Raw genomic sequence first — 26452 nt, 5'->3', positions numbered from 1 at the left:
AGTAACTTTCTTTCCTGGATCTTTTCCTCTTCTTGCCGCCCTTCGCAGGCAACTTTTTCTGCGCTTTCTTGGCGCCCTTCTTGGAAACCTGCGCTTTCTTCTCCATGATCACAAACAGCTTCAGACACAGAAATGGTTGCAGCTATTTATGGTCTATACTAACGACTTAGATGAAGAGACAGAGAGTCATGTATCTGAGTTTGCTGATGATGCAAAGCTAAATGAGAACACAAGATGTGAGGACGACACAAAGACTGCAAAGAGATATAAACAGGTTAACTGAATGGGCAACAAAGTTGCAGATGGGCCAAAAAGTGGGAAAGTGTAACTTTGGTCATAAGAAGAGAAAAGCATAATATTTTTAAAAAGGCATGAAACTTGTAAATGTTGATGTTGAGAGAGACTTGGGTGCATCTGTACAAGGAACACAAAGTTAGTATACAAGTATAGCAAGCAATTATGAAGACAAATGGCATGTAGGCCTTTATTGCAAGGGAATTGGAGAACAATTTTTTTGAAAGGTCTTGCTATAATTGTACAGCAGGTTTAGTGAGGCCACACCTGCTGTACAGTGCGCAGTTTTTGGTCTCCATATTTAAGCAAGGTTATGCTTGCACTGGAGGTAGTATAGGGAAGGTTCTCTAGATTGATCCCAGGGATGAGGTGATTACCCTATGTTGAGGGGCTGAATAAACTGGATCTATATTGTGCCCAGTTTAGAAGATTGAAACATTCAAAATTGTGAAGGAGCTTGACAGGCCAGATAATGAGATGTTATTTCCCCTGGCTAGGGAATCTAGAACAAAACAGCACAGTTTGAGGATAAGGGGATGATCTTTTAGGACTGAGATGAGGAGGAATTTCTTCACTCAAAGGGAATCTTTGGAATTTTCTACCCCAAGGGGCTGTGCATGTGCATCATTGCATATGCTTCTGGTTGACATAAACAGATGTTTGGTCTCTCCAGGAATCTAGGAATATTGGGGGCAGGCAGGAAAAATGGAGTTGAAGCCCATGATTATACTGAATGACGGAGCAGGCTTGTATGGTCTTCTCCTGCTCCTGTTTCTTATGTTCGAATATGACACCATGGGCAGGGTGTTTTTTTTAAATGGCAGGGCTTCCTGTCCCACCACCCAAAGAGTCAACAGGGAACACATCCTGGCTGATGCCAGCTGCCCCACAGTCATTTAATGCTCCAGGGAGCCTTAAGTGCCTGGGGATAGGACTTTTGCCCCTCGGTCGATTTAGACTTGAATACAGGAGGGTTGATCAGTAAGTTTGCGAGTGACATGAAAATTGGTGGCGTAGTAAATAGTGAGGAGGATAGCAGATTACAGGAGGATATCAGCGGGCTAGTCAGATGGGCTGATCAGTGGCAAATGGAATTTAATCCGGATAAATGTGAGGTGATGCACTTGGGCAGGACAAACAAGGCACAGGAATACACGATGAACAGTAGGACCCTGGGAAGTACCGAGGATCAGAGAGACCTTGGTGTGCAAGTCCACTGGTCCCTTAAGGTAGCAGGACTGGCAGTTAAGGTGGGTAAGATGACATATGGGATACTTGCCTTTATTAGCCAAGTCATAGAATATAACAGCAGGGAGGTTATGCTGGAACGGTATAAAACGCTGGTTAGGCCACAACTAGAGTACTGTGTGCAGTTCTGGAATCTGCATTATAGGAAGGATGTGATTGCACTGGAGAGAGTGCAGAGGAGATTTACCAAGGTGTTGCCTGGGCTGGAGAGTTTTAGGAGAGATTGGATAGACAGGTTATTTTCCTTGGAGCAGAGAATATAAAATTATGAGTGGCGTAGACAGGAAGGAACTTTTCCCCTTGGTAGAGGGATCAATAACTACGGGGCATAGATTTAAGGTAAGGGGCAGGAGGTTTAGAGGGGATGGGAGGAAGAATTTTTTTCACCCAGAGGGTGGTGGGAATCTGGAACTCACTGCCTGAAAGGGTGGTAGAGGCAGAAACCCTCATAACATTTAAGTAATATTTGGATGTGCACTTGAGATGCCATGACATAGAAGGCTATGGACCAAGTGCTGGAAAATGGGATTAGAATAGTTAGGTACTTGTTTGACCGGCGCAGACCGGCCAAAGGGCCTTTTTCTGTGCTGTTGGCCTCAATGACTATGACAGGACAAAGTCCCACCTTAAAGAGTTGATTAGCTGGCAGCTCTGTATTCCCAGCAGTTCCAGGTTTAAGCGGTAGCCACTGCTGCAGGCAGTCTCCAAAGAGGAGCTAACGAAGGCTGGACTTCAGGTGTCGGCAGGGGCTGGCTGGCAGGCCCCAGCAAGGGGAATGAAATCCGGTTTTGGGTGGGCTGAGGGATAGGAACAGGTTAGGTGGTGGGGGGCTGAGGCATGACTTTGTGTGAGAGGTCCTTCAGATGGAAACAGGGGGCCACCTTGCCTGACACCAGCCCATGCAGCTAACACTCCTGGGCCACCCACCTGGCGAAGGTAAAACAGCTGCAGGGGCGGATGAGTCACTTATGTGGCCATTAATTGACCATTTAAGGGTCCCAGGTAGGCCCAAGAATGGGCAGTCTGCCCAATGCCTCCACCGTGGATGGTAAAATGGGAGACAGGTTGGCACTGGCAGGTAGGCAACAGGCAGACCACACCTGACAGCCTTGGGGGGTGTTGGGGCATAAAATTCCACCCCAAGGTTGCGAAGTCTGATTCAGCTTCAGACAATTGGCAGTGAGAGGGATGGAGTTAGGGACCATAAACATGCTTCGGAAAAGTAGTCGATCTCTGAGATTCAACAATGTTCTACGTACATAGTTCTATGTACAATACTTGCTTTCAGTGGTTCTTGAACCTGGATTCTACATTTTAAAAAGTAGTTATGATGCTTCTTTGACAGTTTCTTGTTGAATGTCCTGAGGCTCATCAATAACTGGGGACAATGCTACACCTGAAAAATTATTTTTCAAAAAGTCCCAGAGAAACATCCACAGAAAATATGCGTCATTTGTCTTGATTGCACTAGGAGTGAATATCATATCACATTTGTTCTTTTGGATGTACAAATCAGACGTGGTTTAAGCATGATCATTTAACCAGTTTAATGACAGCGGTGAATTCAATCATTTCCTGTTAACTTTAATGAATCCATAAACACTTTTGTTAACACATTTACAAATTCTTTATATCCTGCAAACAGAAAAATATCAGCACAAACTGATAAACGGAATCATAATTAGATTATGCTGCATAAAAACAATTTTCTAGATAATCCTGAAAAAAATAATCTGCTGTTTCAGAACAGGCTGGAATCCCATTTTTCCAAGTTAAAATATTAGGGCCTTTGCTCATTTGAACATGCCTAACAATTTTTCAAGGAATACTGAATATTATGATACATTTAAAACAATTGTGCTTGCACATGTAAATACCAAGGGAATGGAATTCTTCCCATTGACCTTTTTTGCTAAAACTAACAAGAGGAATTTCACTCTCAAATAGCCAGGTTAATTTGTTCCTGAAAACAACAGATTGTTCAAGCCACTTGAAATCTACTGTTAAAGAATAGAAAGACTTTCCTACATACAGTCCCGTTCCAGACACCTGGATGTCCCAAAGTGCTCAGCAGCCAAAGAAGTGTTGCCACTGTTGTATTGTGGGAAACACAGCCATCAGTTTGTGGAAAGCGAGGTCCCACAAACAGCAGTGAGATATCCATTCTGATGATAGGTCGATGACTTGACATGTTAATTTGGATACAGGTGCTGTCTTACACCATGACCGCACCCCCCACCCCACCTCCCCTCCCTCCTCTCAAAGAGTAGTATCAGCATTTTCTGCTTTTATATGAGAAAATGACCAAATAATGTTTTAGTGATGCTGGCTTAAAGATAAAGTTCTCCCCAGGGCACTGGGGAGAACTGCCTCACCCTTCTTTGAAAAAGGGCCTTGGGATCTTTTACTTCTATCCCAGCGGACGTATGGTTTGGTATCTCATGCCAAAGATGGCAACTCCAACAGTGCTGCATTCTCTGTAATGCTCTTAAGTGTCAGCTTAGGTTGTGTGTTCAAGTTATTTGAGTGGGGCTTGAACAAATGATCTTCTGACTCAGGGGCAAGTGCATTTCCACAGAGCCATGGCTGACACTTAACAAAATGCTCACTTGGAACAGCATGTACAGGATCTTGCGCTACATTAATTATCTATGAACAGCTCGAATTCTTGATAAGCCAGTAAAGACATACAAAATTACAAACATAAATGCGGCCGTGAACTGGCAGCACTGTCTTTGCTGCTGACATTTGCTGCTGTCACAGCCTGGCCTATCCAAAACAGCCACAACCTTCGTGTAATATGTAATGTTTCATTAGTTGGAGAAACAGGACAACAGCATATCATAAATTACTGTGTCTGTTTAGCTTCTGCTTTAACAAAGTCACTGTAATAGGATTACACCCACTGTTAACAAAGGAATGTTGGCAGAGGACAGGGCAAGGTGATTTTGAAGCCATTTATGGAAATAAAATATTAAATGCCCTGGCAGAAAGAAGTTAAAATTCCATTTGCTGTCAATTAAAACTTTTGTAAGCATGCATGCATTCCACTGTATTCTCAGTTGAAATCTTTATATAAATTGCTTCTAAAAATATTTCAATGCATAATACTGTGACTCGAGTACAATTTTTGTAGATAAAATAGCCTATTTGGAAAAACTGCACATGTAACAGAGTATCCTTTAAAAAAGCCTTTTTGAAATACACACATCTTGTTTTGTTCCCCAAGTTCTTCACCATCCTTCTCTCTTATCTCCTCAGCTCCTTGCCCATGTATGGTCCAAGTCAACCTTCAGTGCCTCACTCAAGTTTGTGAATGTTTGCAAGCCATTTGACCCCATGGGCTTCACGACTGGTCTAATCCTGTCCCTGCTGGATACTCATATGTGTACACTTCCAGTAGGGGTCACTGGATAGTGATCAGGAGCTTGGCCTTTAAGTTAAGTAATCTCAGTACTGGTATCACATTTGATCCGAAAACCTTTGGGTTCACAGTGGTAAGAAATGGAGAGAAAAATAGGGAGCTCTTCCATTACTGATTGTTATCCAGTGACCTCTGCTAGAAGTGAATGTCAGGTGATGATAGGCTAAGTCTCAGCTGTAATATCTCCACTGTTTAATAGCCCAATTTTTAAGACTTGCACGGAATTGTCACCTGAGTGAGATACAGCAAGATGTGAAAACCAGCACCTGTGGATGGCCAGAGGTTTTAAAAAAGTGATTAAAACTGGTTTAAGTGATAACCTTTGGTTTAAAGGCTATACATTAATCAAATTCTAAGACAGGCAATTTCTAGAAGCTAAACATCTGGCCCACTCTTCTCAATTTCTATTACGGCTCAGTTTGGAGGTCAATATACTAACTTCCATTTGATATTATTGTAAATGCTGTATTGCCCTACCTATAAAACTGATTTTTAAAAAATTTGAATTTAAAAAAGATTTGCTGCCTTTTCTTAAAAACTGCTTGAAATTTGGTGGGAAAAGTTTCTGCAAAGAAGCCAACAAAACTAGGGATTTTTACCACTTTCCCTACTTAAATTGCTTAATAAATGCTTAAATAAATATAATTTTACTTTTAATGTGAAAAGTTGCTGCAATTGAACTTAAATAATTACAGAAGACTCAGCAACAATATATAAAAAAGATCCTGAACTGATTCCCTGGAGCCTGCTGAGTTGGTTCAATTTGCAGGTCACAAGCTGTTGCGAATCTCAGCAACTGACCTGCACTGGTTGACTTTAAAAAAAAATCAAAACCAAATAGTTTCAGATTTTCTCAATGCTTGGGGCAAGATTTCATGGGCCTATTTTTTCATGAAAAAAATCAGGTCAAAAGGTCTAGGGAATGTCATGGACCAAAGGAAGACTTGCATTTCCTTAAGGTGAGAGAAATAAAGTGCAGCAATCGAGCATTAGTCTCCTAGCTCCTAGGTTCGTCAGTTTAGCAATATTAGAAACAAGTTAGATTTATATGGCACCTTTAACATGGTAACGTATAATAAAATGTCCCAAGGTGTTTCACAGGAGAATTATCAAACAAAATTTGACACTAAGTCTTGAAAGAGAATATCAGGGCCTATAACCAAAAGCTTGGTCAAAGTCCTCGGTTTTAAGAATTGCCTTCAAGGAGGAAAGGAAGGCAGAGGGGTGGACAGAAGTAGAGAAAGAATTCTAGAGCTTCGGACTTTGGTGACTGCCTTCATTTGTCGAAGATGGAGCAATTAAAAATCAGAGATGCGCAAGAGGCCAGTAGTGCAGCAACGCAGATATCGTGCTTGAAGAGCTGGAGGGTTACAGAGAAAAGGCCACAAGAGGATTTAAGGACAAAGATGAAAATTTTAAAAATTGAGACAATGTAATTAGGAACAATGTACATTAGGCAGCATAGGGATGATAGGTGAACAGGATTTAGTCTGAGATAGGATATAGAATCACAGAATTGTTACAGCCCAGAATGAGGCCATTTGGCCCATCAAGACTATCTCAGCTCTCCAGAGGAGCAATTTACCTAGTGCCACTCTCCCGCCTTCGCCCCATAACCATGCACATTCTTCCTTTCAGGTAACAATCCAATTCCCCCTCGAATGCCTCAATTGAACCTGCCTCCACATTCTCAGGCAGTGCATTCTAGTTTCTGACCACTTGCTGCGTAAAAATATTTTTCTTCATGTCACCATTTTGCCAATTACTTTAAATCTGTGTCCTCTTGTTCTTGATCCTTCACCAATGGAGACTGTTTTTCCCTATCAACTCTGTCCTGCCCATCATGATTCTGAATACCTCTATCAACCTTCCCTCAACCTTCTCTTCCCCAAGGAAAACGGTTTCAATTTCTCCAATCTACCTATGTAACTGAAGTTCCTCAGCCCTGGAACTGTTCTCATGAATCTTTTCTGCACTCTCTCGCTAATACCTTCGTATCTTTCCAGTGTGGCATCACTATTCTGTTTTCTATCACTCAACTGATTTCATATTCATGTTGCGACTGTCCCTTTTATTCCATGAGCTATAACTTTGCTCGCAAGTCTGTTGTGCGGCACTTTATCAAATGCCCTCTGGAAGTCCATGTACACCACATCAACAGCATTACTATTCAACTTTCTCTGTTACTTCATCAAAAAACTCCAGCAAGTTAGTAAAACATGCTTTGCCCTTAATAAATCCATGCCAAATCTCCTTAATTAACCTGGATTAGCCTAAGTGGCTATGAACGTTGACCCAAAATATCATTTCTAGAAGCTTCCCCAACACCAAGGTTAACCTAACTGGCTTGTAGTTGCTGAGCTTATCTTTACACCTCTTTTTTGAATGAAGGTGTAACATTTTAAATTTGCCAGCTCTCTGGCACCATCCCGAAGTCTAAGCAAGATTGGAAAATTATGGCCAGTGTCTCTGCAATTTCCACTCTCATTTTCCTCAGGATCCTTGGATGTATCCAATCTCGTCCTATTGTCTTATCAACTCTAAGTACAAACACCCTCTCCAATATCACCTCCTTATCAATTTAAATCCTTCTAATGTCTGAATTATCTCCCCTTTCACCTTGTCCTGCAGAGTGTCTTGCTCCTTAGCAAAGACAGAAGCAAAGTATTCATTTAATACCTCAGCCATGCCCCTTGCCTCCAAGCATAAATCCCCTTGTTGGTATCTTTGGACTGAAAACATATGGCTCTAGAAAATTTTCAATGAACACGCTCTAGGAAGTCTTGCCCCTCTCTGTCCTACACATAGCCACTATGCCAGTATATATTTAGATAATTGAGTTTCCCAAGAGCTGAAAAATAATGCATAGTTGCAAACACTTACAATACTTATGATGTGAAAACATGAATTTCCCATCTCATTCTGTCCACAGGAATCAAACTGGGCATTCTTCACTAGATGCAGTCTCACCCCTACAGACAGATGTTGAGTCAAGGCACATCCACCAAATAACACATTCGACAGAGCAGTTGGAACTCCAACACTAACAAATTCCCTCACTCCCTTAGTGTCCACCTCTCCTCATTGTTAGATGCTCAGAGATGCCCTCTTATGAGAGAGGTGGTATATAAACTTAGCTCAGTGGCAGGTCTCTCACCTCTGAGCAAGAAGGGCTAAGTGCCCTATTTGAACACATCTAGGCCGGCACTCAGTTCTGGTGGAGTGCTGAACTACTGGAGGAACTGCCTTTCAGGAGAGAAGGTAAACTGAGGGCATATCTATCTTTTGATTTGCACATTTAAGATCTCAAGGGATTGTTCAAAGAACAACGGAGTTTGCCCAGTGTCCTGGCCAATATTTATCCTTCAACCAACACCACATTTCCTTACACTTACTGGCTATGAAGCTGATCTGAGCTGGAGTCTTGTATCCAATTTTGGGCATGCTTTAGAAAAGATATGAAGGACTTGGAGAGGGTGCAGAAGAGATTTACTAGAACTGTTCCAAAAATGAGGGATAACAGCTCTTTTGTTCATTTGGCAAAATTGCAGCAACTCTTATTAGAGCAGAGAAGGCCAAGAGGAGATTCGATACAGGTGTTGAAATCATTAACAGTTTGAATAAGGTAAACAAAGAGAAACTGTTTCCAATTGCTAAAGGGTCAATCGCCAGAAGGCACAGATTTGTGTTTGGCAAAATAACCAGAAGCAGGATGAGGAAAAACTTTAACAACAAATGGTTAGGATTTGGAACTGCCTTATAGGTGATGGAAACAGATTCAAAAATAGCTTTCAAAAGGAATTGGATAAATAATTGAGAGAAAATTTGCCGGGATATGTGGAAAGAGCAGGGGAATTGAGCTAACTGGATTGCTCTTCAAAAGAGCCTGTCTTGAAGCGATAGGCCAAATAGCCACCTCCTGTGCTATAAAGCACTTTGAGAAGACCCAAGGTCATGAAATGCAATACATAAATACAAGTTCATTCTCACTCTTAAAGTGTAAACTGTAATTGATTTAAGTTACTTTAAATAATTTTAAATATTTAACATTTAAAATTCTAAAAATATTTAGTTCTATCCCCAACAGTGAATGAAATTCATAGAAATTCTGTAAACAGCTCACAATATAAATTAAGCGCTACTCTGATTGTCATGCACAAGGAACATCTACAAATATAGGTTTTCTGTTGCACAGTGAGAGCATATCTATTTATATAAAATAAGTGTTATCTCTTCATTTCTATTAATTTAGCAGTAACTCCTGAACAGTTGCTGACAAATTCATGTATCTTAAGTAACTATTCTCATCTCCAACAACCAAATTTCTTTCTTTTGATCTACAAAGTAGGTTCCTCCGTTTTGAACACATGAAACTAGTAACAGTGAAGCCTAGGTGTAACCTTTCTTCCAAATATCAGTATTTCAATTTTAAAGAAACCAAATATAGCTTTATGAGCAAGCTGCAGCCTTTTATCATCTGCTTACAGATAGAATCATAGAACAGTATGGCACAGAAGGCCAATCAGCCCATCACATCTAAACTGTCTCTTTGATGGGACATCAAATTGGTCCCCATCATCCCCCAACCCATCCTTTCCTCATATCCAGCAATTTTTTCTCCTTCAAGTATTTATCTCCAATTCTCTGTTGAAGGCTACAAACGAATCAGGATCCACTACCCCATCGGATAGTGCATTTCAAATCTTAACTGATGATGTTAAAAAAAATTCCCTCACACTCCCTCTGGTTTTGTGGCAATCACTTTAACTATGTCCCCTCTGGAGATCGAACATCCAGCCTATGGAAACAGTTTCTCTTTTATGATTTCAAGCATCTCTATCAAATCTCCTCCTAGCCTTCTCTGCTCAAAGGAGAACAACTCACTTTCTTCAATTTGTCCACATAACCATATTCCCTCATTCTTAGAACCATTCTAGTCAATCTCTTCTGTGCTTTCTCTAAAGAGTTCACGACCTTCCTAAAGTGTGGTGTCCAGAGACAGACACAATACTCCAGCTAGGGCAAACTTAGTGCTTCAGTGGAGTTAAACCCTCTGTTTCTTAAACAGCTCCACTAATCTTGAGGCCTTTATCAGTGAATTGGTTGAGAAAAAAGCTTTGTCACTTCATTTCAAGAGGAAATAAAAGGGGTAAAGCGAGTGTATGAGGTCCAGTTAGTGAAGATAATAAAGGATACCCAAAAGTCTTTTATAAATACACACATAACAGAGACAGCAGTCAAATGGAAGGATGGGAAAATTAGGGAGCAAAAAAAGAGATAATCTTGGAGGCAAAAGGCATGGTTTGCACCCAACTTCACTAAAGAGGATGCTGTCAATATCTCAAAAATAATGACAGAAAATTGTCACTTAAACAAATATGAGTTAATAAATAGGTCAGCACAGATTTGTTAAATGCAAACTATTTGACTAACTTGACTGAGTTCTTTGAAGAAAGAGTTGATATGCACATGAACTTTCCAAAGGTGTTTGATAAAATACTACATAACAGACTTGTTAACAAAATTGGAATTTGTGGGATTAAAGGGTTAGCACAGCATGGACAGCAATGACGCAGCAAGCAATAGTGGTGAACCACTGTCTTTCAGACTGGAGGGAAGTATAAAGCAGCGTCTGCCAGGGATCAATATTAGGACCAATGCTCTTCTGATATATATATATATTAATAACTTGTATTTAGGTATACATGATATAATCTCAAAGTTTGCAGATGACATGAATCAGTGAAGAGGAGGACAAAGTCAGATGGCCAAAATGGGCAGGCACATGATAGGTGCAATTTAACTCAAAGAAGTATGAAGTGACCCATTTTGGTAGGAAGAATGAAGAGTGATAATATAAACAAAATGGTACAATTCTGAAGGGGGTGCAGAATTAGAAAGACTTGGAGGTGCACATTCACAGATCTTTGAAGGTGAAAAGACAAGTTGAGGAAGCCAACAAAAATGCAGAACCTTTAGATTTATAAACAGAAGTACTGAGTACAGATGCAAGAAAGTTATGCTAAATATTTGTAAATCACTGCTTCATCTCAATTTATTCTTTCTGGATCCAAAATGGATGACTTTATTTATTCAACTCCATCTGCTATAGTTTTGTCCACTCTATCTCTCTGAGCTGCAAACTTGGCTATACAACTTACTATTCCTTCAGTCATTAAAATAGAGTGAAATACTGAGGTTCCAGATCCGTGGGGAATGCAACTTGTCACACCTCGTCAATCAGGGAACATCTAGGAAAAGAAGAGACCATTCCAGCATCTCTCCCGAACCACAGCCAAGTAGAATCTGTCTTTGATCAGAAACATAGAAGAAATGATTTTGGCACAATTAAATATCTGGAGTAAAGGATGTTCCTCCTTCCATGGTTAACACTTCCAAACTGTGCCTCAGATTAGCAATTTCCTGTTCTAGGCAGCCAATGCCAATGTCCTGCCAAGGACTACAGTTGTAAGAAAAATGGTGAGCTTTGCGAGACTCTGATTTTCCACAAAATGAAAAGCCTTTGAATATCTCTCGAGCACATGCATTTTTCTCCATTTTGCAAACCTCACTCTAAATGCCCAAGGTTGTTGTTCACCTCCTCCTAGCAAGTCACAATGCAGTGATCATCAAGCGCTACCAAAAATATTGTAATTGAAGTGCTGCTGTTCCTTTCATGGATGCATGTTAAACATAGGCATGCAACACTATCAAGCACAAACACAGATCACATTCAGGTCCAAGGCACAGACTGCTGCTTGAAACCTCTTTTTTGGTCTTTGATGACAAGCACTGATTGGTGGTCTATTTTAGAAACTGGCTATAATTGCATGTTCCCCTGGTGAATAAACTCTTCTCAATAGACTTGGTGGCAAGCTTCCCTACTTTGATTATATTCTTGCAAATAGAATCACTGACTCAGTGCACACATATTTCTGGGGTCATGGTCAATTGCATAATAAATTTTCTATGCCAGGAGAGAACTCGGACATAACTACTCAACCAGAAGTTGGGGTATCCTGGATGTTCAACCTATTTTAGGATTATCTCAATAACTTGCATAATGTCATCCCCATATTTTGCAAAATTTTGAAAGCTTTAGCAAAAGATAGTGCCAGAAGATGTACTGAAAGACAACAACCAATTGGAACAATTTTTGTGCTAAGTGTTAAATTCCTGTCAGTATCTCAGCCTCTTATTCCTATAAACTATGGGACTTTTTGAAATGACCAGCTAGAGAGCACTCAATTTTATTTTTTCTTGTTTTATTCATTTGGCTGTCCTACTAAGATGAGCAATCTTCTAACTGTTATTTGCTCCAGAGGTTCTCTGGCTTTTGCTGCCACTTGAATTTCCAGGGTATAAAAGGAAAAACATGGACTGACCTGCTAAAAAACAGGACATGCTTGTGAAAACAACAGGGGCAAAAACTACTCTTGTGCATAAATGAATACTTCACCCATATGATGACAAGAGGAGGTGGAATGCAAGCAGCAGCAAATGCAACATTTTGCTTTAAAATGGGGATGAAGTGAACTTTAGCACAATGGTACAAGTCTGCTTGATTTGTACAATGTAGAAATAGAGCTCAGGGGTCAAATTTGAAGGTTCTCAATAAGGTTTGCTCAAGGATTACGTCTTGATTTTCAGGGGGCCTTTTTTCATTCTCCCTAACTCCTTTATTAGGTGATGCAGTCATGTAGTAACACAACCTGCTGTATTTGTGTTGAATCTTTTAATGGGGTTCTTTAGGTAGGTAAGATGAACAAATACCAAAAACTGTGTACATTATATATTTTTTAGTCTTCATGAACTTGGAAGCATTTCAATACAAACCTTCAAAAAGGTATGGGATAAATATTTGAAGAGTAAAAAATTGCAAGGCTATGGAAAAGAGCAAGGGACTAGAACTAATTTGATAACTCTTTCATAGAGTTGGCATTGGCACAATGGGCCAAATGGCTGCCTTCAGTACTGTGAAATGGTTACATCTGGTCTGGGGAGTGGGGGGAAACGAGCCGGGGGGGGCAGCAAGAGCGTGGGAAAGGAAAGTAATCAAAAAGCTGAGCTGAATTTCAGGAGTGCTGTGATTGAGACACAGAAGCTGTGCTACTCATTAAGAAAAAGCAAACTCAGCCATTGCATTAAAACAGTGAATGAGTTGAACGTTTCTATTATCTCTCAAAAAGCACAATTAAGTTGTTTTTTTTGTGTGTGGCCCGTGACTGATTTTGTCCATGTGTGAGTAGCCCTCGACAAGAAAAAGGGTTTCCACCCCTGCTCTATGGGGTCAGTGTGCTTGCTTTAACTTGCACAGTTCCAATAGGAACCACTTTTGATATTTTAGCCTTCTGTTGCCATAGATACAGGGTCCCTCCCAGCATGAGATCCACATGGTGGTAAGAAAATTAAAATGGCTCAGACTTTCTCTCATAGCCTCCCCATCCACCACCACAGGATCACATTGAAATTAAAATAGGACGGACCTTCTCTCCGCTGGCTGCTGCCCTTGAAGACATTCTCGAAACAGGCTACCTCGGGCCTGCTTCCAGCCTCACTACTGAGTTTCCGGTCACCTCCTCCATCCTCTTTCTTTTTCCTCTCCTAGGAGGAGGAAGTTCCTCAGCTGAATGGATCAGACTCATCCAGAATAACTGCTCCAGCTTTTCCAATTACAGGTTCCCTCTCAAACAAAAACAGAAATACCTGCAAAAACTCAGCAGGTCTGGCAGCATCAGCGGAGAAGAGCAAAGTTGATGTTTCGTTTTTGCTCTTCTCTGCCGATGCTGCCAGACCAGCTGAGTTTTTCCAGGTATTTCTGTTTTTGTTTTGGATTTCCAGCATCCGCAGTTTTTTGTTTTTATCACAGGTTCCCTCCCTCCTGATCTTGCTGCTCCTCCAATCATAGATTGTGTCTCTGGAAGAGCAGCAAGAACAGGAGGAAGGGAACTTGTGATTGGAGGAGCTGGAGAAGCGAGCTTGCGAGAAACAGAACTTGTGATTGGAGGAGCAGCTCCTCACAGATTCTTTTGCCCATGCTTGCTGCTCTTCTAATCAAACTCTACATTCTTTTCCTGCTCCCGAGACGCTTGCATCTGTTTGGACCATGGAGAAGTCATAATGTAAGGCAATATTGCATGGAGGAAACCACTCAAGTTTTTCACCCCCATCTTTAATTTTTCGCAGGTTAATTGTGACATTTGAGGGTGAAAGTGCCTGCCACGCATTTAATACCCCATGTATTTTGAAAACAGATAGAAGACTACTCCTGCTTCTAGCTACTCCTACCAGGAGACCTGTTGTCATGGTATGTCATGCTCATCTGTCTTGCGGCATCCTCATATTCACTAGCTTCTCTGCAACTGCTGTACGTGGGGCATTCTACGCATGGCACTAATACAAAAGCAAAATACTGTGGATGCTGGAAATCTGAAATAAAAACAAAGATGCTATTCCTTAAACCTGCGTTCAGCTTCATTGTAACACTGTAACAAGCATCCTCTGATGAAAGGTCATCGACCTGAAACATTAGCTCTCAGATGCTGCCTGGCCTGCTGAGAATTTGCAGCATTTTTTATATTTCATTTGGCACTGTTTAGCTACAATGTGATGAAGACATCTTTTTGTGTACAATAAGCAGGTCGTTTACCCAGGTTCATTCAAGTAGTATTTTACTCTGACTATGCATAAAGAATCCGTAAAGAGAATTAAAACAGAAGAGAGATATAAAATTTTAATTCACATAAAATTGTGTTTTAGAAGTTTAGGGTCAATATTATAACAACACTTTTTTGTAATATTAACATTTATTTCAGCATCAACTGAAACAATATTGATTAGTCCCAGAAGCTTAACCTGAAATCACCCATAGGTAAGAGTTAGTTAAGCTAATTAGTCCAAGGCATCACTTAAGTTGTCACAAGACAGAAAAATCAAGTTGGAGACATACACTTTTTAAAAAAAAAAAAATTTATAAATAACCACGGTCAAATAAGTTTGCTCCATATTGAAAGGGAAAGAGGAAACAACTTTTGTTAAAGATACATTTATAACATCTAGCTTGAAACAATAAACAAAATTTAATTTAATTTCTTGGGGCTTTCTTCCAGCTGTAAGGTTTTTGGTCAGCTTTTAAACAGGGAGAAGAATAAAAGCTAAAATGTAGACATAGTTCAATAAACCGTCTTACATTTATATGAAGCCAGTTATGACTTCAGGATATCCCAAAACACTTTACAGCCAATGAATGCTATAAAGTGCACTCACTGCAATGGTGTGGGAAAATATGGCAGCAAATTTTCACATAACAAGGTTCCACAAATGGCAATGAGATAAATGAAACAGAAACAAAAATTGCTGGAAAAAACTCAGGTCTGACAGCATCTGTGGAGACAAAGACAGAGTTAACGTTTCGAGTACGTATGACTCTTCTTCAGAACTAAAGATGATTCTTTAGTTCATTTGGACTCAAAACGTTAACCCTGTCTTTCTCTCCACAGATGCTATCAGGCCTGCTGAATTTTTCCAACAATTTTTGTTTTTGTTTCAGATTTCCAACATCCGCAGTATTTTGCTTTTATCTTAATGAGATAAATGATGTTCGCTGAGGGATAAATATTCCTCAGGACAGGAATACTCCCTTGCTCTTCAAAATAATGCCATGAGTGTTACAGTTGAGCCAAAAACAACAGAAGTATCAATGCAAATTATTAATACAGGGAATTCTTTGTAGCTTTGAGACTCAAGTGACTTTGTCATTTTATTATACCAAAATAAGTTTGCTGAACTAATTCACAATTTCTGATGTGCAAGTTCATTACAGTCAATTCACTGGTCCTTTTTGTAGGAGTGGGAAATTATAACCGGGGATAAACATCACAAGGAAAATTACAATAGTCATAGTATTCTTCATGATGTAATCACATTGATTTGGCTAATTCATTTTTAAAATTAGATACTTTGATATTCTTACAACAGTCAGGAATATCAATTCCAAGATTGTTTCCTGCTTCTCCAGCTTTGAACTAATAAAGAAAGAAAACATTTCCACTGGAGGTTGCATACCGCATACCTGAAAAATACTGTAACCAGCTCGAGACATAGGATTTTTAAAAAAATTGTCTGTATTTGAGTTCCAAATGCTCAGCATTTTCTTGCATTACGTACTGAAAGCAACAGATGGAAACTGTCTTATGCACTGTGCCAAGCAACCTCATGTCCAATAACTAGCAGGAACTAGCTACCTACTGAGGGAAATCTGGTAACTCAATTGCTGCAGAAAATTTTCATTCATAGCCTTTTATGGAAAATTCCCAATCCACTCTTATTACCCTAAAAGGTCAGAACTAGAAAGCCTCTGCTAATACTACTATTTTGTAAAGGTTAAAAGGCAATATTGCATAATGTTTCTTCTATGCACCACATGTTTTTCAGACAGTAGTGACACAATCTTTTTTAACCCAAAAAAATGAAAATAACACATTCTGAAAATATAATTTTGACCTGTTTAAATAAAAGATTCAGCAGCCCTTCTGCAGGCCTCCAAGGCTCAATTTTAAACTTTCCAGGCTTGATTTAATTGTCTGAACCATGTGATAAACTTTAAGGCATTTAAAATAACAATTTAAGAGTAGTGCAGAAGGAGTTGCTTTCGACATTTATTATTGGGCTAGTAAAAACAGAAAGAACAGCTATGATAGGGTGAAAAATATGAGTGCATGGATGCAAGCACAGAGAGGTTAAAAGACCAGTCTTACGGCTGAGGAGCTTATGCAGCTGGTATTTCATTTCTGATCGTCTATTTACTTATGTAATGTATAAACAAATTCTCCACTTCCTTTTTCCTTTCTTCTCAGTTCCTAAACAATGACTGGCATGATGCCAAGAATAAACTAACTAGATCTGAGAAAGATGGCAATAAAGGCCAATTAGTGTTGTCCAAGATAGAATTTCACAACATACATTTCATATGGGAGGTGCAAAATTACAGTAATTTGCACATTCTGACATTTGAACAAACACGTTTCAAGGATCTAATTTGGTAGAGCTACAGAGTATAAGAACTGGTGTACATTCCCACTGATCTGCAGCATTCAAGCAGAGGATTTAAGGATAAAATTTCTGTTTTTTTAAATAGGAGAAAGATTGTTATCTTTAACCACATGACATATTTGAAAATAAAACAAAGGTCAATAAAGACATCAAATTAGATGTTGGTAGCTTTTTACAGGGATTAAAATGGAATGCTTTTCTACTATTCATTCCCAGATGAGAAGTAGCATGAACTAGGTGGCAACTCCTTCTAGTATCACCAATAACATAACCCCAACCTGAAAAAGTGTGCCTTTCCCATGCAATGAATATTAAATCTCTGGGTGTTCATAGTTATTAAATTTTATTATGGGGAGATATGTTGAAAGAAAAAGTTGGAACAATCTAAATAAACCAATGGTCTTACATCAATGTATTATTTTCTGAAAAAGAGACATGTCTAAGCTTTTCAGTGCCACTGTGATGCTAGGTATGTAGGCCATATGTCCCAAAGACTGGCAAGGTCATATGAAATAGCATGTCCCACCCGCTGTTCGCAACAGGTAGTGTATAGGCCGTACCCAACCAGCCTGCGCTTGCAAAACTCAAAACACACAGTGTCCAACATTACATGTAATTCTGCAACTTATTTGCTAAATAATCCTCAGTGTGTTAAGAATTACACTGACAACCAATTTAAGATTGTCAGTCGGGCTCGCAATGTGGCACATTGGTGTACACTGGAAGCTACATATATGTTAACACACGGGGGCCCTGTTCTTTGCAGACAGAAAGAACATGTACATTACTTTTGAACTTTTTCTCATTTGCTTAACCCTTTTTAAAAGTGCATTATTTATTACTATTCTGTTCCCTTCACTGTCAACAGATCTGTTGATCTGGCATTGCAATACTGAGCGTTAGAGCTAACAATAAATACCATAGGTTTGGGCCAAGTATTGATTAAATCCAGTCAGTGTTCAAATTTGATTTGTAATTTTTAGAATTAGAATGTGTTTAATTAACAATTAGAAATTTTTTTTAAATTAAAAGCAATTAGAACATGCACTTACATTGTGCCAGTTTCAGCATTATTTCAAAATAAATGACAGCCATTCACTGACTCATTCCTCAGGGCAATGCCTTGACCAATCAGGGTCAAGATGCCTGGTTTAAATTTCAAATAATGCTTGGCAGTTAACTGTCAATCATCATCACTGGTGCATTCTCCATGGCAATGCTACTTGCCAACCAATCAGCACTTTCTTCACATACGGTATAAACTGTTGTTTTCCGCTTATATTGGTACTTTTGCAAGTGTCCTGATGAGTGCAAGATGAAAAGCTTAAACATGTCTCTTTCTCAGCAATACTCAAGTTCTGTGCTACCAAACAACCATTTGTTATTTTTTCCATTTCTCATAACAGCCATTCCAATTGAACACAATTGTTCATTTAGTGTCAAATTATAGGAACTGATAGCCACCAGCTATCCCTCAACTTGAAGATGGTGTCTATTCAGGTTGCGAGTTTCTGCCTTGGGTCTTCAGGTGACTGAGGAAGCCCATAAGCTGATTCCAACGCCATTGATCCTTCGGCACAAGGCAGGATACCCACAAGGTAGTGGGATCTAGAGTGACTGGTAGATGAAGACTACCAAGGTCCATCTAGCTTGCCTACCATCCCCGTAACAACACAAATAGACAGCTTTGTCGCTTGTGCCCAAATTTATGTTTGTGCACCTCAATTTTATTTTTAAATTCATTCATGGGGTGTGGGCTTTGCTGGCTGGGCCAGCATTTATTGCCTATCCCTAGTTGCCCTTTAGAAGGTGGTGGTGAGCTGCCTTCTTGAACTGCTGCAGTCCATGTGGTGTCGGTACACCCAATGTGCTGTTAGGAAGGGAATTCAGGATTTTGACCCAGTGACAGTGAAGGAACAGCGATATATTTCCCAAGTTAGGAAGGAGTGTGACTTGGAGGGGAACGTCCAGGTGGTGGCAGTCCCATCTATCTTCTGCCCTTGTCCTTCTAGATGGTAGTGGTCATGGGTTTGGAAAGTGCTGTCGAAGGAGCCTTGGTGAATTCCTGCAGTGCATCTTCTAGATGGTACACACTGCTGCTGCTGAGCGTCGGTGGTGGAGGGAGTGAATGTTTGCGGGGGGGGGGTGCCAATCAAGCAGGCTGCTTTGTCCTGGATGGTGTGAAGCTTCTTGGGTGTTGTGGGAGCTGCACTCATCCAGGTAAGTGGGGAGTATTCCATCACACTCCTGACTTGTGCCTTGTAGCTGGTGGACAGGCTTTGGGGAGTCAGGTGGGTTACTCGTTGCACGATTCCAAGCTTCTGACCTGCTCTTGTAGCCACAATATTTATATGGCTAATCTAGTTTAAATGCATGTTATATAGTCCCCAACAACCGAAAGAGAGACAAAGATTTTCCAGCTAGATCTGGGCTGATTTGGAACCAGGGTCTTGTCGTAAGACATACTGTGTTACCCAGCACACTGCTCCATAATAATTCTCATGCTATAAGCTGTTCTTCAGCTTTGTTTTAGTTTCTGCACAGCTGTCCAACTAAGGATGAACATGTTCGAATCATGTTCAAAAGCCAAAAGAGATGTGAATAGCAGAAATATTAGCCACACTTAGCTGTGAGCTGGGAGGCACAGAACTCCACATGAAATATGCAGAAGGCACTGACTGATTCAGATTAGATGGTCAGCCATTTACAAAAACATCCTTGACAAGCAAGGAGCAGAATATTTGTACTTTCAGTCTTCTCTGAAAACCAAGTGTTATCTATAAAAAATTATATGTATTGCACAGGTTGAGTCCTCCAAACGCTCCACAATTGTTAAGAGCCTAGGTACAAATCGTGGATCCTGAGCCACCCAATCAACCTTGAGCATTAATAAATACAGTCCTGAGGTTTTATCTCAAAAAGGGTTCTGTACAGTGTATAAGCAAAAGACGCTCTGCACCTCCAGGACATAATAATTCATTACATACCCAATAAAATTAATCTGATCTGATTACGTAATTCTTTTCTCAGCCTTGAAAGTGACTTGGTCATGCTTCATGAGCAAGCCTAATGTTGATGGACCTCTTGACTCAGAGGATATCATAGCCGAGTCCAATCTTGTTCACACCAGAAGTTAACAAAAATTCTCTTCCCAACGAAATCACTGGTTACTTATTGGTCAGCAAAAGGAATGTTTTTCCCTGCCCTCACTTGGCAACCCCAAGGCAAAGTGAACCATAACCCTGCCTTGTCTGAGCTTAGCTAATTGAGCACAATTTAGGATACAATCTGAGTGACAGGCAATACCTTTACTAAATGACCCCTCAGGAGAGTTGATGTCATGTTTTTAATTGCCCTATTGCAGACAAACATTGAGTGACTTGGGATTCAACTTCTGTAAAGCTAAATAAACACCACCACAGGGAATTGCTGAACAAACACTGCAAGAATTTTTCAGATATACACACAACCAAATATTTCTATAAATTCAGGTGCATATTTCACTTTATTAGATCAGCTTTTCAGAATTATCACTGTTTTAATGTGCTGGTAAATATACACTAAGAAAATGAAACAATTTACTAGGCTTGCGCAATATTCCCAATTCATCACGTGTGACTGTTCTTACCACCGATTCCAATGGCAAACTACAACAAGCAGTATTATAAGTGTTAAAGACAAAATTTGGACTCAAGTGCTAAGTGATTTTTCTCAATATGTAGATCAAAAATTCAAACATCCACTATTATATTTCACTGAAGTCCAAGGGACAATATTGTAAATTTAAAAATTAAACAAGAAAACACGGCTGTCACAACTCTGAAGCATGGTGATTTTAAAAATTGTGTTCATAATTCTTTTGCTGCAATTTCAGTTACCTGCAGTGACTTACCATTTCCCTATTACTTGCACTTGTACAATTTGTTATCACTATTCACAGAATGTTTACAGTGCAGGAGGCCATTCAGTCCATCGCTGAAAGAGCATTTTACCTCGAACAACCAGATGGAAATAATCCCTGATAGACCAAACATCCCTACTGACTTAACAACAGAACAGCACTGCTGCCATAGCAAAGAAACTGTACAACAGTATGATGGTGCACATTGATGACAGATAAGTAGGAAAATAATACTACATTCATCTTTTCGTGGTGCAATTTGCACACTTAACAATTTTAGTCTTTACTGCAGTGAAGCCTTGTTATAAGAACATTCCAATATTCAGAAAAAAATCTTCCAATATATTAGTAATTGATTCCAACTTGCTGAATGTGCAGATTAATTGAAAAAAGGGTAAAAGAACAATTTTCAATAAATATTTCAATAAACGGGATTCCTGTTACTGGAAAATACCCCTGAAATTGGACAATTTAAGATTCTCCTAAAAAGGCACGTTAAAAGTGGGCATAGTTTAAATTCAAGTTATTCTTTTATAAGAGTCCATGCAATTCATTCCCCGTCAACAAGTAATAAAGTAATGACTGCTCTAATGACATTATGCTGAAGTGCTTACTTTTCTGAGTCTGAATAAAATGAGTATAGTGGTTAAGGGTTGTCAACATTTTATGAGCAAAAGTAGGAATGTTAACCTGAAAATAGCAAATTAACTTGATTCGGGAGACAAAATTCAGTTGTCCTAGTTCTTTAAAGAAATTTTCAGATAGCCCACCCACCTGTTTTCCCCAGAGTCCTAGATTAACTAACTAATCATCTCAAAGCACAATTACTACTTCAGCTATCTATTTATATATCCCCAGCAGGTTCCCATTAGGTTCTAGGCGTACATGAAAGCCCCACCTGCTGACAGTCTGCACTGCCATATGTCTTATATAATTTTTACTTATGTAAATCATCTCTTCTTCAGATCTTGGTTCCAGCTGGCCTTGATGCCCATACTGCTAAGAAAATGGACAAATGATGTGCTTCCAGACTGCTGTAGCCCCGTACAGCCAACCATCAGGGACCACCAAGATGCAATTATACATCACCCACACACAGTCACTTCAATCTCTGCTCAGTAGTTCCCCAGTCAGCTCAAATCAAATTTGAACAGACTGGATTTAATCAATACTTGGTCCAAACCTATGGTATTTAGTGTTCACACTAACATTCAGTATCACAATACCAAATCAACATGTCTGTTGACAGTGCAGGGGACAGAATGGTAATAAATTATGCACTTTTAGAAAGGCTTAAGCAAATGAAAAAAAGTAAAAAAATAATAGTATCTAAAATGAGCAATAAAAAAAAGTTAACAATTATGCTCAGTTATTAAAACAAATGAAGTCAATATTACTCACCATGGGGTTCAGTGCCTAAATGCATCACTTGCTAAATTACTGAGTAGTGAAGTGCTAGTAACAAAAGCTTGTATTAATGTAGCAACTTTATGGCAGAAAAAAATCCCAAGGCACTTCACAGAAGTGCAAAACAAAGTGACGCCACCATATGAGAAGAGTGATTGAAAGCTTGACCAGGGAGGGATGTTTTAAGTTGGGTCTTGAAATAGGTAGAGAGGTTGAGAAGCAGCAAGGTTTACAGAGGGAACCACAGAGTTCAGGGCTTAGACAACTAATGCCATGGGAGTCAAATGTGGGGTCAATGGATTGGGAATTCACAGCAGTTCAGGGTTGGAGGAATGCACCATTCTTGGAGGGTTGCAGGGCTAGATGAGGTGACAAAGATGAGGAGTAAGGCCATGGGATGAGAATGTTAAACTGGAGGGACTGGAGAGCACAAGGGCTTGAGCGAACTGTACATGATGCAGTTTAGGGTACGGGCAGCAGAGTTTTGGATGTGAACTCCATTGGGGTGGAGGAAAGGCGGCAAACTAAACAAGTATCTGAATAGTTAATTCTGGAGGCATGGATGAGAATTTTGGAAACAGATAGGTTGACACATGAGCAGAGGCAAGCGGTGTGTCAAAGAGTTGGACTTTGGTGATAGGGAGAATATGGGAAGCTCTGCTTCAGGCCAAAAAGTAAAGAAAGGAAGGTAGAGTGCAGCTCTCCCTCAGTACTGCACAGAAGTGTCAGTCTGGATTATGGACTCAAGTCTCTGGAGTTGGGACTCAATCCTGCAACCTCCTGATTCAAACGTGAGTGTACAAATAAGCCAAGGCTGACAAGAGGACTGTAGAGATTGTAAATATTAAGCTTTGATCTGAAACCGTGGCTGGATAAGGGAATAAATTTGATGTAAATGGCATTGACTCACTAGTAGGAGCCAAAGACAATGGCTTCAGTCTTCCCGTATATGGCAAATCAGATCATAACATCAAAGCAAATCAGCAGTCTTCAGTCCATTTATCTCTGTAGGGCAGCAGCTGAACACTAAAATTAGCCTTAATGTGCATGGGTTGCTGGGAAGGAGGAGAAGACACTAAGAAATGAGGTAATGCAAAGCCCAAAATTAGCTAGGATTCCTGCTTTTTAACATCGGCACTGATATACCTGCTGAAAGCACGAGTGTGAATGCTATATGAGGATAGAATAGTCCTCATATCTGTGTGTACACTTGTGTAAGGTTGAAAGCTACCTGAAATGAATTTTGTCTTTGAGGTGGGATGAGGAAGAAAAATTTTGAAATTCTGAAGAATGACAAAGTGGTACAGCAATATTATTTATTGCTGCTAGGACGTGACACGCATCCTTTCGTTTTGAGATTCGCAGAGTGCCACTGACATAGACCTAGGAACTGTATCACCAGCCTGGCCCTTCTGAGCAGCACATGGATGTTTGGTTGCAGGCGCATTAACAATATTAAGAAACTTTTCAAAATTAATCTTGATGGGGACGGTAAAGAAGGGGGTAAATTAAGTTATTTAAAAATGTTTGGAAGTTAAGAAAAGCATGATAGATATGAAGGTGAAAAAATAAAGGTGACACAAAAGAAAAAAATGATGCAAAACAAGGATCATAGTGATTTCTGTCTATGTAGTTTGGCATGGGGGCAAAAACAGCATGAATATTTTGAGGAAGATCTGCCAGAAGAAATAAAGATAAACCACATATATTCAATTGCTTGCAAACTGTCACTTCTTAGTTGGCAGTAATCAAAATAAGATTACCTTATTTCAGTTTGTCAGTGCATGTGGAAATACAGAATAAAAATTTTTGTTTGAAGTTTCCTAAAATTAATTTGTACACTCGTCTGCAGATAATTATTCTTTGCAATACATCCAATTATTTTGTGGACACATTTTAACAAATTATATCACCAATACTATACTGTACTTCAAAAAAAAAACCACAGGACAAAAGGAGAAAAATAAAATGCCTCTACCTCCTCACTTAGCCAGCTTCTCTTCAATTATTATTATACAAAATTACATAAGTAATATGCTACAAATGAAGAAAGGATCATCAGTACCTTCCTTCTTGTCCAACCGCTTGCTCTGCTTCGCTTCTCTCTGGGCTTCTGATTCGTGTCCGTTTTCCCACTTTTCTGAGTTCAGCTTCATAAAATTCTCTATTAGCTCGTGGACGGTCAGCCCTGTTGGTCATAGCTTCAGCATGGTGACTGTCTGTGCTTGTTACTGTGCTTCCACTTGCTTCCGAATCCAAAGAGCTCATTGACCCGCTGATATGCGATCCATTGGATAGCAGGCTGCTAGCAGATGGAAAAGGATCGCTGTACACTGGTGATGGGCAACGAGGAATGCCACCAGGCTCCATACCATGCCTGCTGGAAGAACTGCTGGCAGGTGAAAGGACACGCATCTCTTGCTTCTGCTGGTCAAGAGGCAGCATCCTTCCTCTGTCCACCTCATCTCCATTAACAGAACTATGATCAGAAACAACATCAAGGGGATGGACATCACCTGTTTGAAAAAATTTAAATTATATAGTGTTTCAAAAGGGATGACCACGATTAAATAAATAAACAATCCATTGATAATCTGGAGGTTCTACAGCCCAAAGATCCACCAGAACTTGCTCTGAATTTATTCCTTCTCACAAACAGCAAAATGGTTTACTGCAATATTCATGCAGCAGCTGTTGTTTCTCCATTTCAAAACATTAGTCATAAAACTTCAAAATACCAGACACTATGGAGGTTTTCACATTATTCATTTTGGATAGCAAGGGCAATCAGGGTTGGGCAATAAATGCTGCCCTAGCCAGCAACACCCACATCCCATGAATGAATAAAAAAAATAAATTATACTGAAAAGAGATATAGGATAAGGATAGAGGTTGGGTGGTCCAAATTTTATATGCAACTATACTTAAGCAGAATGTGAAAATATCACCGAGCATCAACCGCAGCAAATATTCTACCTGTATACAATGCATATTTCATGTTGGAATACTCATAATAGAATGACCTTGGAAGCTGTGAAGGAATCAATGACTTGCGAGAAATTCTGTATCTCCAGCACTTTGGGAATATATTGTGCATAATGTAGCTCCTTCAGCTTGCACTTTCATTGAACCAGAACATTATAGTTAGAGGTGATTCTAATATTGTCCATGAACAGGAACCAAAAAAAATAAAGTGACTTATATAACGTGCATGAAATAACGGGCAATGAGTATGATTTGGACCCGTGGGGTCTTTCCTTGATTATGAACTTGCATGTGCAAGTGTAGACTGTGCCTCTAATATTCACATATTTTGAAATATTAGTCCATTCATAAAGGGGAAGTTTCAGGAGAAATATTCAATTCTAAATATTGATCTGACTACATTTTTTGAATTAATTGTAAATAAATGTATTATAGAGCTAGATGTCAAAGGATAAAGGAATAATGAACTTGTGGACACTGAAAGACCAACACCAATGCGTAGACTGGTTGCACTGAATCCCATGCCAAAATACCAAATGACAAGGAGGCTTGCTGCTCTCAATTTTGAATGGGTTCAGCTGACCAAAACATTGTAAGGTTTTCTGGGCTACCCAACAGTAAATTGGGAAGGGAAAGTGATGAATGATTGCAATTATAATTGAAGGGTTAAATGCAGACTATACAAGAACCCTGGAGAGAAAGCAAGTGCACAATTTACAAACCCTATGAACAAAAACAACATTCAAGTGAAAGGAAATTATAAGTGCAAGAGCTGAGTTGAAGAGAATTTTAAACTTTTTAAAATGACTCTTTCATGGGACGTGGGTGTCGCTGGCAAGGCCAGTGTTTAATTGCCCTCAAGAAGGTGGTGATGAGTTGCCTTCTTAATCTGCTGCAGTCTGTGTAGTGTAGGTACACCAGGGAATTCCAGGATTTTGACCCAGCGACAGTAGAGGAACAGCAACATAGTTCATAGTCAGATTGATGTACAGCTTAAGGGGAGTTTACAGGTGGTGGCATTCCCATGCATCTGCTTCCCTTGTCTTTCTGGGTGGTATAAAGCATGGGTTTGGAAGGAGCTGTCGAAGGAATCTTAGTGAGTTGTTGCAGTGCATCTTTTAGATGGTACACACTGCTGCCAC

At 39.7% G+C, this 26452-nt stretch overlaps 1 protein-coding gene across 4 annotated transcripts in view; it reads right to left on the bottom strand.

Moving 5' to 3' along the window:
- The window catches only part of LOC121293611 (myosin phosphatase Rho interacting protein), a 415475-nt gene that overhangs the window by 169461 nt on the left and 219562 nt on the right, over positions 1–26452 (bottom strand). For all 4 annotated transcript variants that reach the window (XM_041216721.1, XM_041216719.1, XM_041216723.1 and 1 more), the window contains exon 7: positions 24391–24841. In XM_041216721.1, coding sequence (XP_041072655.1) covers positions 24391–24841 — 451 coding nt within the window. The remainder of the gene's footprint in view (positions 1–24390; positions 24842–26452) is intronic.

Source organism: Carcharodon carcharias, chromosome 22, assembly GCF_017639515.1.
Source record: "Carcharodon carcharias isolate sCarCar2 chromosome 22, sCarCar2.pri, whole genome shotgun sequence".
NCBI classification, from domain to species: Eukaryota; Metazoa; Chordata; class Chondrichthyes; order Lamniformes; family Lamnidae; genus Carcharodon; species Carcharodon carcharias.
This window is presented reverse-complemented; position numbering and strand designations above follow the sequence as displayed.